Here is a 15,580-nt window from a genome sequence, read left to right as displayed (position 1 = left end):
TCCCTCTGCTCTGCATCGCCAGACTCGGTGTCACACCGAGGCATGGCCACGCCAGCGCTGGGCTTGGCATGCGCTTGATGCGGAAGGGCACGGGGGGCTCAGGGGAGCCAGCCGGTGGCACCGGGGCCATCCCTGTGACACCCCAACCCTGCCGTGAGGTGGGACAGGGAGCCGCCACCGGGACCAACTCAGCCATGGGCAGGCTAGGGGTTGTGGGGGCCGTGCCGGCAGGCGTCAGTCTCTTTTCCATGCTGTCCTGGGTTCCTGCCAGGAGCAAGCTCTCCTTGGAGTCAGGCTCCCCGCTGGCTGCACCGAGGATGCTCTCTGGTATGGAGCCAGGGGTTGGAGGGGTCCTCGCAGGGCAGAGCGGCCCATGGGCCAGGGCGGCAGCGTTGCTCTGGCCGTGCAGGAGCAAGTCCGGGGCGGCCTCCAGCATTCCAGGGGGGCCGTTGGCTGCCCTTGTCCTGGACGCCGAGAGCAGCGGGTCTGGCAGCCCCGGGCTGGGCTCATTGAAGAGGGCGAAGATGCTGTGGAGGAGCTTCTCCCGTGGCTGCTGGCTGAGCCGCGGGTGCTTCTCCACAGCCAGCTCCCTGCGGGCATCGAACACCATGTTGTGCCACTTCTTGCGGATCTCGTCGGGCGTGCGCTGGACGAGGGGGCTGAGGGAGTTGACGGCGGCCGCAATTTCCTCCCAGGCACGCTGCCGGGCCAGCGTATTCTTGTATCGGCCGTTCTTGGGGATCAGGACGTCCTTGCGCAGGCTGAACTCCTCCAGGATGAGGAATTTCTCCTCCTCAGAGAATTTGATGCGCTTCGGCTTGGCCATGCTCACGCTGCCCCTGCGGCGGGCGAGGAGGGGGTGAGGCTGGGCACGAGGCTGGGGAGGGGGGCGCTCACGCCGAGCACCGCTCCGTTCGCCCCGTTCGGGACACGCTGAGCCGGGGCTGCGGCGCTGCTCGGGGCTCGGCGACACGGCTGTCCCCGGGGGGCCGATGCCGGTGCACCCCGCGCGGTGCTCCCCAAGCCCGGAAGCCCGGCGGGGTCCCTCGCTGCCGCCTGTGCCGGTGCCGGCCGGATGGCCGCGGAAAGCGGATGTGGCCGCATCCTATTCTGCGCCGAGGCGGGGCCGGTACCGGGGCGGAGCGGCGGCGGGGGTGGCCCGGGGCGTCTCCGGGCGTGGGGGGTGCTCAGCCGGGCGCTGGGTCCCCGCCTGCCCGTCTGCTGCCTGCAGCGGGGCTGCGTGTTCCTGGGGGTTCGTTTGCTTTGGGGTGCGGGGTTTGAGCCTCCCCGGCCGCGGTCATTGCCCGTTTGCTGCCCCCAGATGCGCTCGGCTCCCGCCCGCCCCCGCCCCCGAGCAGGGAAATGACAAGGCTTCAACACCGTGGGGGGATCCTCGGCCTCTTTATTTGGGATAAAAGCTCAGATCGGCGACGAAGGAGAAGCCGAAAAGTTGTTAAAAAAAAAAAAGGTGGTGGGACCCGAGCAGCACTCGGGGGGGGGCTGCAGGGTGCGGATCCCCTCCCCGCCAGCCCCGAGGGCCGCGGTGCTGGTGTCTTCCAGATGGAGAGTTAAAAAACATCGGGAATGAAGCAAGTGTGCGCTGCACAGCAAGTGGGGTTCTCCTGAATTACACTGCGAACCCGCAGTCCCGGCTGGTGGCCAGACAGCACCCGGCAAACGGAGAGACGTGGCACTGCGAACCTGCAGCCTCATGGCTGCGGCGCTCGGTGTGACACGCAGGTGTCAGGCAGCCCCAGACGGTGGTCCCGGATCCCCCGGTGCATTGCCCCAGCTCGACGTTGGGGCCAGCCCGTGCTGCGCCAGCAGCCCCTGCACCAGCGTGAGCTCCTGCTCCAGCTCCTGGGCACTGCAGCCCAGCCCTGGCACGATGGCGGCACCTTCCCCCAGCACCTGCAGCGCCTGTGCTGCCAGCCGGGCCCGCACCAGCAGCACAGCCACAGCCACGTGGAGCTTGGCACAACCCAGCGCCTTCATGCCCCAGCGGGCAGCAGCCTCTGCGGAGAGAGCACAAAGGAGCGGTGAGCGCAGCGGGGTTCCCCCGGGCAGAGCTGGCCCGGGGGACGAGGACACCGGGTCACCTGTTCCAGCGGCTTTGTGCTGCGCCATACCTCGGCTCCAGCGGCGCTTGCAGTACTGCAGGTCACGCAGGACGCCAGGGCCCGTGGCCGCCAGCCAGCGCAGGGCCGATGCGCGGAGCGGGCTGCTGGTGGGCGCCTTCTCCAGGAGCTGCAGCAGGACAGGGAGCAGCTGCTGTGCTAGGATGGCCGGCTCTGCAAAAACGTTGGGTTCATCCTCCTTGTACAGGGTGGCGGCTCTGGGGGGGCAGCAGAGGCACAGGTGAAGCCGAGGGCTGGCCCCGTGGCACCCCACATGCCCGCATATCCAGCCCAGGGGTCTGGCAACTCACTTGTTGGCCTCCAGCTCCTCCACGATGCCCCCAAGATCTAGGACAGGGAGGTGCTGCAGCAGCATGTTGAAGGTTTCAGAGTGCTCCCTGAACTCTCCCAGGAGGAGCTGCAGAAGGCTCAGGAGCCCCACGTTGTCCTGCACAAAGACACAGCCGTCTCGGAGTGGCTCCCCAGGGTCCTGCCGCAGGAGGCTGGCGAAACCTGAGGCCTCGTGCCGGACCTCCCGCTCCTCGTCTTGCAGAAGGTGAATGCCCACGTTTATCAGCCTGAGGAAAGGGAAGAGAAGGGAAGGGAATGCCACCATGCCCCTCAGAGAATCCCCAGCCTGCCTGGAGGAGGAAAGGAGGAGACCCCTCAGAGTAATGCTTCCGTGGGGGACTTTTTTGGAGGCTCCAGGGTTGTGAAAGGCACAGCCACTGCCCAAGAGCTCGCTGCTTGGGAGGGCAGGGACTGTAATGGGGACCAAGGGACCCAGCAATGTGGTTTGCTGCTCTTAAGGGGCTCACTGCTTCTATTAAAATGCCATCCACAACCGTTTTGTAGGCTGCAAGCTCTTGGGTACTACCGATTTTTGAATGAGTGGAGTTTTCTTTAATGCCCTTGAATTTTTTGCAAGGACGCGTCCTTTTGCAGAGTCAGTTAACCTTCAGCACCCTGGGGCTGGGGCTCCAAGCAGCAGCACTTCTGGGAATGCACTGTGGCAATAGGGATCCTGCAAGCGTGGCTGCCCCAGGGGATGGGCTACCTACCGCAGAGCCACGGTGACAAGCGAGGGACAGGCAGCACGCAGGGATTGCTGCACCACGTTGGCACCTGCCGTCTGCAGGGAGCGAGCAGCCGCCAGCCGCAGCACCTCGGATGAAGCAGACCGGCTGCACTCCTCCAGCGCCGTGCACCATCGCTCGACTAAGGTGCCATCCTCGTCCCCAAACCTGCCAGAGGCCAGGGAAGGAGAGGGGATTCAAAGGTCCATCTAGGGAACCAAAGGCCACTGGCTGCCCCAAGACTGCAGGACCCAGGCACAAAGCTGTGATCTCTAGGTGAGAAGTCATGGCTCCATTTCCAGCCAGGACTACGGAGAAATCTCCCAGGAGGGTCAGGCGGAGCCCCCAGCAGCGGCAGAGACCTACCGGAGGGCGAGCAGCAGGCTGGCGGCACACAGCGCCTGGAAGAGGAGGTCGGGGCCAGGACACTCAGCCTCTGCCACGTGTAGCAGCATCTCCAGGCATGCTGCCGAGGAGCCCTGGAGCTTACAGGAGGCTTCCTGGGACAATGATGAAGGGTCTCTGTAAAGGTGCAGCAAAGCCTCAAGGTACAATCTCAGGAACTCTTTGTCCCTTCTCTCTCGCAGCACCGACTGCAAGCTCTCCTAGTCGACGACAGGAAAGAAGGTACACTGTTAGTGTCCCCGGCACTGCGGGGCGGCAACCGCAGCGCAGCCGGGCAAGTGCCCCTCACCCATGCACCCTCAGCCTGGGGAGCACCGTGCTGCTCAGCGAGTGGCTGACATCCCATCTGTGCGGTGCACTGGGGACCCTCTGCTTTACTCAGTGACTTTTGAGCCTCGTCATACCAGCAACGTCAGCCCAAGAGCCTTCTCCAGCTCCTTGCACATTCCTCCCTCCTCGGTGATCACCCAGCTCAGGATGGCACGCTGGACGTCATGATTTGGCTGCTGGAGCAGCGAGCAGACAGCAACAATCCACTCACCGTCCGCCAGCCGGGCTGCCTCGCGGCACACGAAGTGGGCCATGGTTTGGTGGAGGACGGCCAAGCCCACCTGGAGGAAAACCAGGATCCCCCTTCCAACACTCAGCCTCAAGCAGGGTGTGTGCCCCCCAAGCGGGGAGTCCCCACCTCCCACCCCCGGGCTCACCGCTAGGAAGGCCGCGGCCATGATTTTCCTGGCAGGCAGCGGTACCTGTGGCTCGGCACATCCCAGCTTTCCTCCTGGCAGGAGGCTGCCCAGCTCAGTGCTGACAGCATCACGGATGCTCTGGGTGAAGCCGGGGCTCAAGGACCCTGGCAGGAGGGCGAGGACCTGGAGGAAGGCGGCGCGGATGAGCGGGCAGCGCTGGGCAGGGGTGAGCAGCCATCCCCGTGCCTCCAGCTGCAGAGCCACGGGGTGCAGCGCCTCGGCCAACAACCTGCGGGGAGACACAGCACAAGGGCGGGCATTGCTTTTCTGACCAACAGCTGCATCTTGGCACGGAGTGACCGCAGGGGCCGTGGGCGCAAGGATGGCGAGGGACCACTCACCCATCGGTGCCCGGGGCAGGGGTCAGCAGTGCCCGCATCTGCAGCAGGCACCCGTGGATGGCGTTGTGTGAGCGGACCTGTCCGGGTGCGGTGGGCAGCTGTCGGGCCAGCTGCAGGAGGAGCCCATGGCGCTGGGGTGGTGGGATGACCGGCACCAGCGCCTTGGCAGCCATCGCTCGCATGGCGTAGATGGGGCTCCCTGCCAGCCCCAGCAGCGGCCCAAGGAAGGGAGCGGAGGGGCTGTGGAGCAAAAAGGGCGCCGTGCGGTGACGCACCAGCCGGAGCAAAACACCCCCCGAGAGCCAGGGCCAGCCCCGGCACCATGAGACCCCTTCCCACTGCAGGGGCAGAGCATCCCCCTGCCCTCTCACCTGCCAGGGCCATCGGCGCCGGGCTGCAGCTGGGCCAGGAGGGTGAGGACGGCATGGAGCGCAGGGTGCAGGCGGGTCACCCCCGGCACGTGCCCGGCGGCCACCCCCAGCTCGCCCAGCAGCACGGCGCCCAGCTGGGGGTGCTGCCCGAGGAAGGCTGGCAGGCTCACCCCCTCCGCTGGGCAGCCGTCCCATGCTGACGGTTGACCCAGCAGCCGGGACATGAGGGCGCCTGCGGAGACAGGGCAGAACACAGCATCAGTTCCCGTTCCCCCATGCTTCACCCCGGCCGGAGTCCAGACGCCGGGGGGCTGCATCGGCCCCGCAGGGACCTCTCTCCTCTCCCGGCAGTACTCACTGAAGAGCTGAATGGCCGCGTTCCTCATGGCCCAGCACGGTGAGCCCAGGCCACGCAGTGCCAGGGCCACCATTGGCGTGGCGTGCCGCAGCAGTGCGCCGCCCAGCCCAGCGCCACGGACCAGCGTCTGCAGCACGTGGAGGGCGCACACCTGGGGAGAGTGCACAGGGCTCAGCGGCACGCAAAAGGGGCTCGTGCTGCCATGCAAAGGGAAGACGGTGGGAAGAGATGGGGAGCCAAGGGGCCAGCAGCTCTCAGGCTCCTGGGACAGGCAGCGCAGTCAGGGCGGTGTTTTTTGGCTCACCCTGAGTTCTCCACACTAGTGCAGCCTCGTGCTGGGGTACCCGCTGCAGCTGCCTGCAGGGACCTCGTGCAGATCACCCTGTCCCCAAACTGGCCACAGCAGCCAGGAGCTCGGTGCCCTCTGTGCTCACCTGCGGGAGGTCGAGTGTCTGGTCCCAGTCCTGCGGCAGGGCCGTGGTAGCCAAGTCCAGCAGCGTCTGGACGCAGCGGGTCAGCAGCGGCCGTGCCTGCGCTGGAGCCTCCCCGCTGACAATGCAGAGGAAGAGCATGGGGAAGCCGGCGGCACGGCGCGTGATTGAGCTGCTCCGGGGTCCGCTCAGTGCTTCTAAGCCCTGAGGAACAAAAGCCACCTGAGATACGGCTGGAGCCTGCAGCTGCTCCACAGGGAGAGCACCAGCTGCACCAGCCCCACGCTGCAGCATCCCAACTGCCGGGACGGTGCCTGCCCCAGGGTGGGGGAACACAGGGACACGGGCCTGGGGCTCTCTGGGGCTTGAGGGGAACACAGGGCAGAGCGAGCACGGTACCTGCTCCAGCATGGTCTGCGGGATTGCCTGCAGCTCCACGTCAGAGTGGCTCAGTAGAGCAGCACAAAACTTGGTGAAGCCCACGCTGCAGCCCTCCACCGCTCCCTAAGGGCAGAGCAGTGTCAGGCCCCGCACGCCCCAGCGGCTGAGCCCACCGACCCCCCCAACCCCAGAAACCTCTGCAAAGGGGAAGGAGAAAGCAAGAAGACATGATGCTGTGGGTATGTGATAGGGTTTGGCACTGGGATCCCAGCCGGGGGCTTCCAGCTGTGCCCCACATCCTGCTCCAGAGCAGACCCTGCTCTGCTGCGCTCGCCCTCCCGAGAGCCTCCAGCTATTGACCCAGGGCAGGGACAGGGCTGGAGGGGTGGGCAAAAGGCCGAGCCACCCCAGCCTGGATGCGCTCTTACCCAGTGCCGGCACCGCAGCAGGATTTCCTGGAACACCTTGGCAGCTGTCTGCAGGGTGGGGAGTGGCAGAAGGGGCCCTGATCCAGCGGGCAGTGCCGGGGCCAGCAGCAGCTCTGCCAGGCCTCCAAGGAGCAGCCCTATCTCCTGGGGAGAAGCAAAAGGTCACCGAGAGCAGCAGCGCGGCTGCCCCGTTCCTCTCCTGCCCCATCGGCATCACCCCCTGGCATGGGTGCCCTCGGTTGCCAGTGCTGTCAGGCAGCGTGGCCGGTGCGATGGCCACCAGCACACGCGGGCTCTGCTGCAAGGTGTGTGTGGCAGAGATGGCCCTTTTGCAGGTGGCCACTGGAGAGGAGAAGAAGCTGGGATGGGCCACTGTCGGAAGGAGCCATGACAGGCTCTGCCACAGCTGGAGTCTGTCAGTGCCTGGGAACCAGCTGGGCTACATAGGGGGCAGGCAGGGAGGGGGCTGCTTTTGCAGAGGATGGTGGTTGCACCCTCCCTGGCAGAAGGTGAGGATGGCCTGTGGCAGCCTCGAGGTAAGGGCAGAGATTCCCCCTTCTTTGCCCTGGGAGGATGAATGCCCCAAGGGGAGCTGGAGAACCCAGCTGCTGGGCTGGGCTGGGCTGGGCTGTGGGTGCTGTGCCTGGGTACCCCTCTCCCTGGTGCTGTGGGGAGGGGTGCCCACCTTCACTGAGACCCAGCAGCAGGTCAGGATCAGGCTGTGCTCTTCTGACAGCAGGACTGAGTCCTCCTCTTCCTCCTCCTGCTGCCCTCGGCCCTTCCCCAGTGTGATGAGGGAGCCGATGGCGTTCCCCATGTCTGCAAACGATGGGGCAGCAGCTGTGAAAGGCAGAAAGCTGGTCTGAGGAGTGTGCTGTGAGGGAGAAGGATGCTGCTGGGGTCGGGGGGACCTGCCGTGCCCTGCTCAGAGCGTGCACAAACAGCAGCAGCTCCTGTCCTGCAATGTGTCCCACCCAGGACGATGGTTGTGCTTTGCCTCGCTGCTCTTTCCGAGCCGTTCCTGTACAGGCTCTGCCAGCCCCTGCTCTCCAGCTGCTCCAGTGGGGCAAGTATCTCACTGCTTCTGGGAGGCTTTTGCCTCCACTTCAGCTGCTGGTCTCACATGCCATTGAGAAAAGGACCCAAACCAGATGCTACCTGCTCTGCTCCTGCGGTTTCCAGGATCCTCTGCCCGACACCCGGAGCATCCTTGCCCAGGTGTCTTGCTTTGCCCCAGGCCAGCCCTCCCCTGCTAGAGTCGGTGAGCCCAAAGCAAGTGCCTTCCCCCTGGCTGAAGGGCTGCCAGGTCAAGGACCACCACAATGGAGGTGTCAATGGTTCCTCCCTTGGGGACGCGCTCACCTTGCTCATCGGCACCAGGGCCTTGCTGGCTTTGCAGGGTGCCCAGCAGGAAGGAGGTGATGTCTCTCGCTGTGGTCACGAGGCAGGTGAGGAGCTCCTGCCAGCTCTGCGCCGACTCCGCTGCCCGCATGGAAGTGGCCACCTCCGGCACCTGGAGCAGGCACCTCCGCAGGGCCGCGACGGCTCCTGCAGGAGCACCCACCTCTGGTCACAGTGGTGGCTGGTGCAGTCCCAGCTTCCCTGCCCAAGCCTGCAGCTGGAACGGCTCACGGGCAGGGGAGCAAGGAGGGTCCCTGGGTGAAGGGCAGGCTGGGCACATAGGGAAACTGAGGCAAGGACAAAGCATCGGCACCGAGTTGTGCTCCCAGCCCTGCCTGCTCCGCATTCCCGGGGGGTGCCCTGCCATGGGAACCCTTGCTGCCCAGCCAGGCTGGCGACGTACCGTGCATCGGTGCAGTGGCTGCCGCCTGCAGCAGGTCCTGGCGCGCTGCGGCGTACTGGGCTTGCAGCACGTGGAGGAGGTGCTGAGCGAAGCAGAGGCCTCGGTTGGGCAGCATCGGGGCTGCTTGTGCTTCCAGGGCCAGGCTCTTCATGGTGCTGCTGTCTGACCTGGGGGAAGAGGCAGACACTGCTGCGAGGACAAAGGAGCTTTCTGCGCCACTTGTGCTATGTGGTTTCTTCCTCCCCCGGTGCGGGGTCCTGCAGCCAAACCCTCCCCAGCTCCTCGCCATGAGGCTATTTCAAACCCAAGCTGCCGCTACCCCAAGCTGTGAACACAGCCTCTGGCGAGGCCCCGGTGCTGCCGACGTGCTCCCGGGGGCTGCCGTGCCACCGCGGGGACGGGGAGGCCGGGAGCTCGTACTTCTGCAGGATGGTCTTCATCAGCACGGCTCCAGCTTCAGCCTCCTGCACTTGTGGGCTGCCCAGGGCATCCTGGGCCAGCTGGAAGAGAGCCAGGGCGATGGGCTCGGGAAATGCGGTGGGGAAGTAGCGGACGAGCAGCTCTGAGGCCAAGTCTCTGATCTACCAAGACACAAGAGATAGGGGAGTTGGGACAAAAGATGGGGAGACAACAGCAGGACGGGAAGCCTCCTGCAAACGGCTTTACAGCCATTACGGCTCACCTCGTTAGTGCTGTCCTGCAAGCAGCTCAGCAGTGCCAACAAATTGGGCTGAGAGAAGAAGTCCCAGCAGCCGCTCTGCCTGGCATAGCTCAGCAGCGTGGCCATGGTGCCTGTGGTGGGACAGGGTGGTGGGACGGGGCCAGCGGGGACAACCCCCACAGCTGTGGGGCGATGCTCCGGGCAGGCTGCCCGTACTCACGTGGGGGCTGGCCCTTCTTCCTCTCGGGGCTCCAGGTGTCTGTGCAGGTCTCCAAAATGGTGGCCAGGAGCAGCAGAGCCGTTTTCTTCCTCTGGTAGTTGGAGCCCGGGCTGAGCGAGGTGATGCTGAGCTGCAGCAGCCATTCCACAAAGCCTGCGGGCCGAGAGCACGGCAGCAAGTGACACCGGGCTGGACGCTCACGTGTGAATCCTCCGGGACTGATGGAGATGCTGGGGTGGCCACCTCACCTACTGCCTGGGCGAGCTGCCCCGCTCCATCACCCAGCTCAGCACCTCGGGGCACCTTCCCTCGCAGCTGGGCCAGCGAGGAGTCCCGCAGCCGGACCAGCGCCTTCCTCACTGCTGCCTGCAGCAGCTGCCGGAACGAGGAGGAGTCGCAGTTGAGGTTGAGGGGCAGGAACTCCTGCAGCAGCCGCATCTCGGTGCCCGAGAGGGGCCGGTTGGTGCTGGGGCTGCAGCAGAGGAGACCCAGCGCCGCCAACCGAACACTGTCCTCGCGGGTGCCCAGGCAGCAGGAGAGCCGCTCCAGCACCTCGTCCCGCAGCGGCAGGGCCCCCGCCACACTCTGCTGCGCCTTCAGCAGCAAGACCCAAGCCCGGAGTGATGCTGCATCCCGGCCACTGAACTGGGCAGCCAGCAATGCCTGGGTGGCTGGGAGCTGCTGTAGGGTCCAGGTGAGGAGGTGGTTGGCCGCGTTGCTCTGCAGGATGGGCAGGGGAGAGCGAAGCGCCTGGGAGAGCAGGGGCAGCCAGCGCAGCGCCCACCGCTCCACCAGAGCCGCCTCCGTGCCCTGTGCCCCATCCTGCTGCTCGGCGCACTGCTGCCGCACCAGCGCCTTGTAGACCTCGGCAGCTGCTGGACACAGCTGGTTGGTAGAGAGGCAGCTCAGGAGGTGTTGCGGCAGGTCTGGGTAGGCATCCAGAACCTGGGAGAAAGGCAGATGACCCCCTCATAAGGGTCTTTTCCAAACAAAGTTGTTCTATGATCTCCCTGCCAGACTGAAGGCTGCGTATAGCAGGGGACAGCACTGGGTACAGACCACACCGTGGGCACCCGTGGCACCGAGCATCTCTGGCACCCTAAGCTGCTTTTGGCCAGATTTTGGTGGGCGTCAACAGGCAAAGCTTCCCTTCCCACTGGCAGCACCCAGGGATGCATCCCTGTTGCTGCAGGCCACTACCCCAAAAGGGACACTGTCCCTTGGGTGATGACAAAACAGGCCCCCTGGCTGGGGAGGCTGCCCACCCGCGTGGCTGAGCTGGGCAGAGGAAGGTGACAGGCAGCAGACAGAGGCTGTGTCACCCTGGCAGCAGCACCAGCCAGGACTGAGCCTTCCCATCCGCCCACTTTCCCTACCTGCTGGCTGCCCACGTAGGGGATGATGGCACAGAGTGGCACGTATCTGGCTTTGATTTGCCATGGCATTGAGACCACTCTCTGCAGCATCTGTTGGTAGAGGGGTCTCTCCTGGTCCTGAAAGTGCTGGCATTCGAGGTGGTAGATCTCCAGGACCAGTCGGAAGGAGCTGTGGATGAACTCCGACACCCCTTCCGCCTGAGGGGAGAAAAACGGCAAGCAGGAGAGGTTGGGGGGGCTCCTCCTTTGGCCTCCGCAGTGGGAGTGCCCTGTGCTGCCAGAGGAAGGCAGCTGCTGGCAAGGGGGTTGTATTTGGTCAATGGAGCTGAAAGAGGCAGGGGGGTGTTCTGGGCAAGGGAAGGGTGGCTAAGCCAGGCAAAGAAAGGGCTGCTTCTGGCTGCCATGGCAGGGGCTTTTCGCACCCCCAGCCTTACCAGAGTCTCTGCGTTGTCCCACACCAGCTGGGTGAGCTGCCAGAGGAGCTCAGCGTCCTGGGCCAGGATGCGGGTCCCTGTCAGGCTCCAGACAGCAGGCAGACTCTGCCGCAGGCGCTGCAGCCACAGCGCACAGGCTGCGGGAGCAGAGAGCACCGCTGCAGCCCTCGCCCCAGGCGCTCGCATGCAGCAGAGCTGTCGCATGAGGACCCTGTGTGCGTGGGATCGGTTTGCCTAGTAGGCACACAAGAGCCTGAGAGGGTTCATGTCCATCAGGCTGGAGCAGATATTAATAGCAGTTTCCAAATCAACCACCAAGATCCAGAAAAACGTCTTCCCCAGGAGAAGAAGTGCCCATGAGGTCTCTGTGCATCATAAGCACCGTGAATCCTTCCAACCGCCTGCCATGGCAGGGTCATTGTCTCCTACCTTGGAAGCAGTAGTAGTGGCAGTCCTTCTGCTCCTTGGTCAGGGCACACACAGCGGGAAAGACCACGTCCAGCAGCAGGCAGGCCTGTGGGAGCATAGCAGCTCAGGGGGCAAGCAGGGACGGGCTTTCCAGGGTGGGAAAACCTCATCACGAGACAGGTGAGAGCACGGCGTTGTTTTCCTGCTCTTACAGCAGCTTATTGCTAGCTTTTGCTCCCTGTCTATTAGCCCTCAGCTCTTAAGGACTGGAGAGATGCTGGAGATGGGCAGAGCTGGAGGCTGCACTATGCCCGGAGGTGAACGCTGCTGCCACTTCACTTGTGCAGGGGCTGCTTTTGGCACCACCTGGCTTCTTCCCCCACCCAAGGAGGGGAATATCACCACTCAGAAGTCTTTGGAAAAAGCAAGCTCCTGACTAACACACTGTGCTCAGTGGGATGCGTGGAGCTGCTGGAGCAGAGCGGAGTGGTGCAGCCTGGCTGCATCCCCGGAGATCCACAGCCCCTGCCAGTGGCTCCCAGACCTGTGCCAGGGGCTCTCCAAATCCCTCCCTGGCCGTGGGGTTTGAGCTCTCCTACCCGGCGGGTGAAGCTCTCCAGCTGGCAGCTGAGGATCTCCGTCTTGCAGCAAGTCAGCAAACCTCTGGTGAGCACCAGCTTCTCCAGCCCATCTGGCTCCAGGACCAGGGGGGCCTCCACCACCAGCTCCCCAAACTTCAGCTCCCTCACACCTGTCGGGAAATGGCTGCGTTAGATGGCAGAAGGATGGAAAACCCAAACACTGCTCCGAGAGCAAACTGCCCTGGCTCATCCCAGAGGGACTATGGGAGCTGGCCGGTGGCAGCTGGGGCTCCCAGACCCCGAGAGTGGGACACGGCAGCAGAGTCTGGCTTGCACTGCCGGTGAGCGGCACCGGCCTCTGTCCCCTCGCACCCAAAGACGGCTGTCCCCGCCGTGCCCTTTGCCAGAAGCCACCCCCGGCTCGGGACGGAGCACACACCTTGACTGGGGAGCTGGAAGAGGGCCAGCACGGCGCTGGCCCCGCGCTGAGGCTGTGGGGCCGTGTTCACCAGCATGCTCAGGGCCGTGCCCGCCAGCAGCCGCGTGTCCTTGTTCAGGGCCTGGACTTGCAGGGCAGGCAAAGGCACAGCTCAAAACACCATTGGAAAACCAGATCCCGTTTAATGCTCCATCCGTGCCTGTGGAGGCAGCTACACAGGGTCCCTCGGACATCCCAGGCATTGGGGCCGCCTCTGCAGGCCCTCAGGGAGGGGAATGGGGAAAGCACCCGGGAAGGACGGCAGCACTCTGCTCCTCGAGACAGGCAGCACCATCCCTCCCCAGGGCCGTACGCACCTTGCCCCGTGCCGCCTCCAGCAGCAGCCCTAGGATGCTCTGCAGGGCTTCGCTCTTCCCGGATGTGCTCCACACCAGGGGGGCCACGTCCTTCGGCAGCGCCTGGAAGAGCTGGAGGCAAGCCTGGAGGAGGAGGAGGAGGAGGAGGAGGAGGAGGGACAGGGGCTGTCAGCATCCCTCATCTCCCAAAAAGCAGCAATTCCCCAGGGAAAGCTATTCGAAGCGGCGCCATGTGCCACGTCCCTCCTGGACATCGCTGACAGCGCCCAGCCAGTCCTTGCAGGGACTGATCCTTCCCTCTCCTCTGAAATTCAGCTCTTACCTTGACAGCCAGGTAGCCCCATGTGCCACCAGGCACAGGCTGGCTCTGCAGCACCCAGCCCAAGGTGGTGGCCAGGCGCTGCAGCAGCGGGGCCAGGTTCTGCCGCCAGTGCTGCCGGCCCAGGCTGCTCTCCTCCATGAACATGCACACTGCAGGCAAGGGGACAGCATCAGCTCCCAGCCCTCCTGGCACCGTGCCCGCAGCCAGCCCCGCTCCTGGTTACGCCAAAGGCTGAGCTGCTAGTAAGCGGGGTAAGAATGGGGCTGGGATGCAGGGAATGCTTTGGCTTGTCCGGTTTCCAGCCACCCCAGGTGGGTGGGCAGAGCCATTGGGTGCTGGTGGGATCTCTGCAGAGATCCCATAGATCCAGCTGATCCCTGCTCTCTCTCCCATGAGTACAGAGGACTCAGTTTGCGTGGGCAGAAGGTGTCTGTGCATTGATGGTGTGGGCTGGGAGAAGTCCCAAGAAGGGAAGGAGCAAAGACTGACCTGACTGAAGGTCCCCAGGAGACAGCACCTGCAGGGGCAGAAGGACAGTTTGTCCCACATGATGACACGCTGGGGCTGGGTGCCTTGGGCAGGAGGGTCCTGCCCGCACCAGAAGCCATCACAGCGATGAGCACAGGGCTGGTGTGATGGGCAGCTACGTGTCGATGGCTGCAAGCAAGGACGAGCCCCCAGCATGGTGGGAAGAGAAGCAAAACACCCAGGGCAGCCCAAACCAGGAGGCCCCTGTCACAAACGGGCTCCAACCAAGCCCCTGCAAAAGCCAGTGCCACCGCACGACCGGGGTGCTCTCACCTCTCCCTGCGGTGCCAGGCCAGCCAGCAGCGCGCCCACCTCCCGGGCCAGCAGCGCTTCCTTCCCCACCGCCAGCTGCGTCACGATCTGCCGAGAGACACCCCAAGTCAGCGGGTCTGCCCGGACCCCTGAGGGACACCAGCTGCAATGTGCTTTTAGGGGAGCTCTGCAGTGTCACCGTGGCCCACTACCACGTGGCCCACTATCACGTGGCACTACCAGGGCTGTGCTGGCGGCAGGCAGAGCCGGGCAAGACCATCGCTCACACTTGTGGCTAATAGAGCTCTGAAGCTGCAGCCCAGCCAGCTGCGTTACGGACCTGTTCCAGTTTCTGGAAGTAGCTGGAGCTGCCAGTTGCCTCCATTTGGAAAGCCAGGATGCAGCGGAGCAGAGGCTGTGCCTCCGCCTCGCTCAGTGCCCGCAGACCCTCACTCAGCGCCCGCGACAGCAGAAGAGCCTCCTCCAGGTGCTTGTCTTTGCATCTCTTGGCAGTACTCCTGAAATGGGACGGGAATGGCGGTAAGGACACGCTGTCTCAGTGGGGATTGGGGTGGGAAATACTCCAGCTCGGTGGAGATTAGGGTTGGGGTGCCCCAGTTCAATGTGGATTGCTGCAGGGGTACCCCAGCTTGATTCGGATTAGGGGGGGGGGGTGCCTTGTCTTGGTGGGGGTTAGGGTTGGAGTAGCCCAGTTGGATTCGGATTGGGGTAGGGGTGCCCCAGCTCAATCGGGGTTAGGGTTGGGGTACCCCAGCTTGACTCAGATTGCGATAGGGGTGCTCCAACTTGTCAGGGGTCAGGGTTGGGGTACTCCAGCTCGATTGGGATTGGGGTGGGGGGTGCCTCATCTTGGTGGGGATTAGGGTTCGGGTACCCCAGCTTGATTCATATTGGGGTAGGGGTGCCCCAGCTTGATGGGGGTTAGGGCTGGAGTGCCCCAGCTTGCAACGCTCCTCTCTGCCAACTGCACTCAGCATTGCACGGCGCTGGGGGGGGTGTGTGAACTTTTCAGAGCTCAGAGTCCACCTGTTCTGGCAAAGCAAGCCCTGGGGGAGTGCGGGGGGTGGGGTATATGTGGAGGGGTGGGCAGGATGGCCGAAAAACTCCTAAAACTTGCCGCCCTGCTGCTGCAGAGCCGGCTGGAAGGGGATGAGGGCAAGCGGGGGTGGCCCCGCGCCCGGGGGGATGCTAGGGGGACCGGCGCTGGGTACCAACCCACCGGGGATACCGAGATCGGCGCTTGGGATGCTCGGGAGACTCCACGCCGGGAAATTCCCGCATGACCCGCGCCGGGAGTGGGGGCGGGGGGGGGGGGGGGGGGGGGGGTGCGGGGAGGGGGGCTGTTGAAGGAAAGATACCGGTATCCCCTCCCCCAAACCCCATCGTCTTACCCCGCGAATTGCCGAAGGCAGGAGAGCACGGGCTGCGCGATGCTCAACGCCCCGTAAAAGGCAGCGCAGGCCCCAACCTCCCGCTCCGCTCCCATGGCCGCTGCAACAACCACCACCATAGAGCTCTGCT

General features: G+C 64.5%; 1 protein-coding gene across 1 annotated transcript; it reads right to left on the bottom strand.

The window, feature by feature from the left end:
- Positions 1 to 1,743: 1,743 nt before the first annotated feature.
- LOC147527419 (tRNA (32-2'-O)-methyltransferase regulator THADA-like) lies at positions 1,744 to 15,545 on the bottom strand. The gene is made up of 31 exons (XM_086623536.1): positions 15,451 to 15,545; positions 14,379 to 14,556; positions 14,060 to 14,146; positions 13,748 to 13,775; positions 13,259 to 13,431; positions 12,937 to 13,059; positions 12,581 to 12,701; positions 12,160 to 12,311; positions 11,582 to 11,666; positions 11,153 to 11,289; positions 10,719 to 10,916; positions 9,591 to 10,287; positions 9,343 to 9,495; positions 9,144 to 9,253; positions 8,882 to 9,042; positions 8,462 to 8,628; positions 8,020 to 8,205; positions 7,343 to 7,497; positions 6,658 to 6,801; positions 6,248 to 6,352; positions 5,852 to 6,052; positions 5,418 to 5,568; positions 5,060 to 5,291; positions 4,689 to 4,928; positions 4,351 to 4,576; positions 4,003 to 4,209; positions 3,560 to 3,798; positions 3,179 to 3,361; positions 2,429 to 2,695; positions 2,130 to 2,335; positions 1,744 to 2,015 (listed from the first exon to the last, which is right to left on the bottom strand). Exons 1-31 carry the CDS (start codon positions 15,543 to 15,545, stop codon positions 1,744 to 1,746), a joined length of 5,679 nt encoding a protein of 1,892 aa, XP_086479662.1.
- Positions 15,546 to 15,580: the final 35 nt, after the last annotated feature.

The sequence above is a fragment of the Tauraco erythrolophus genome, chromosome 19 (genome assembly GCF_009769465.1).
Source record: "Tauraco erythrolophus isolate bTauEry1 chromosome 19, bTauEry1.pri, whole genome shotgun sequence".
In the NCBI taxonomy this organism is placed as follows: Eukaryota; Metazoa; Chordata; class Aves; order Musophagiformes; family Musophagidae; genus Tauraco; species Tauraco erythrolophus.
Note: the sequence above shows the minus strand (reverse complement) of the source record. Positions and strands in the feature narration are given on the sequence as shown.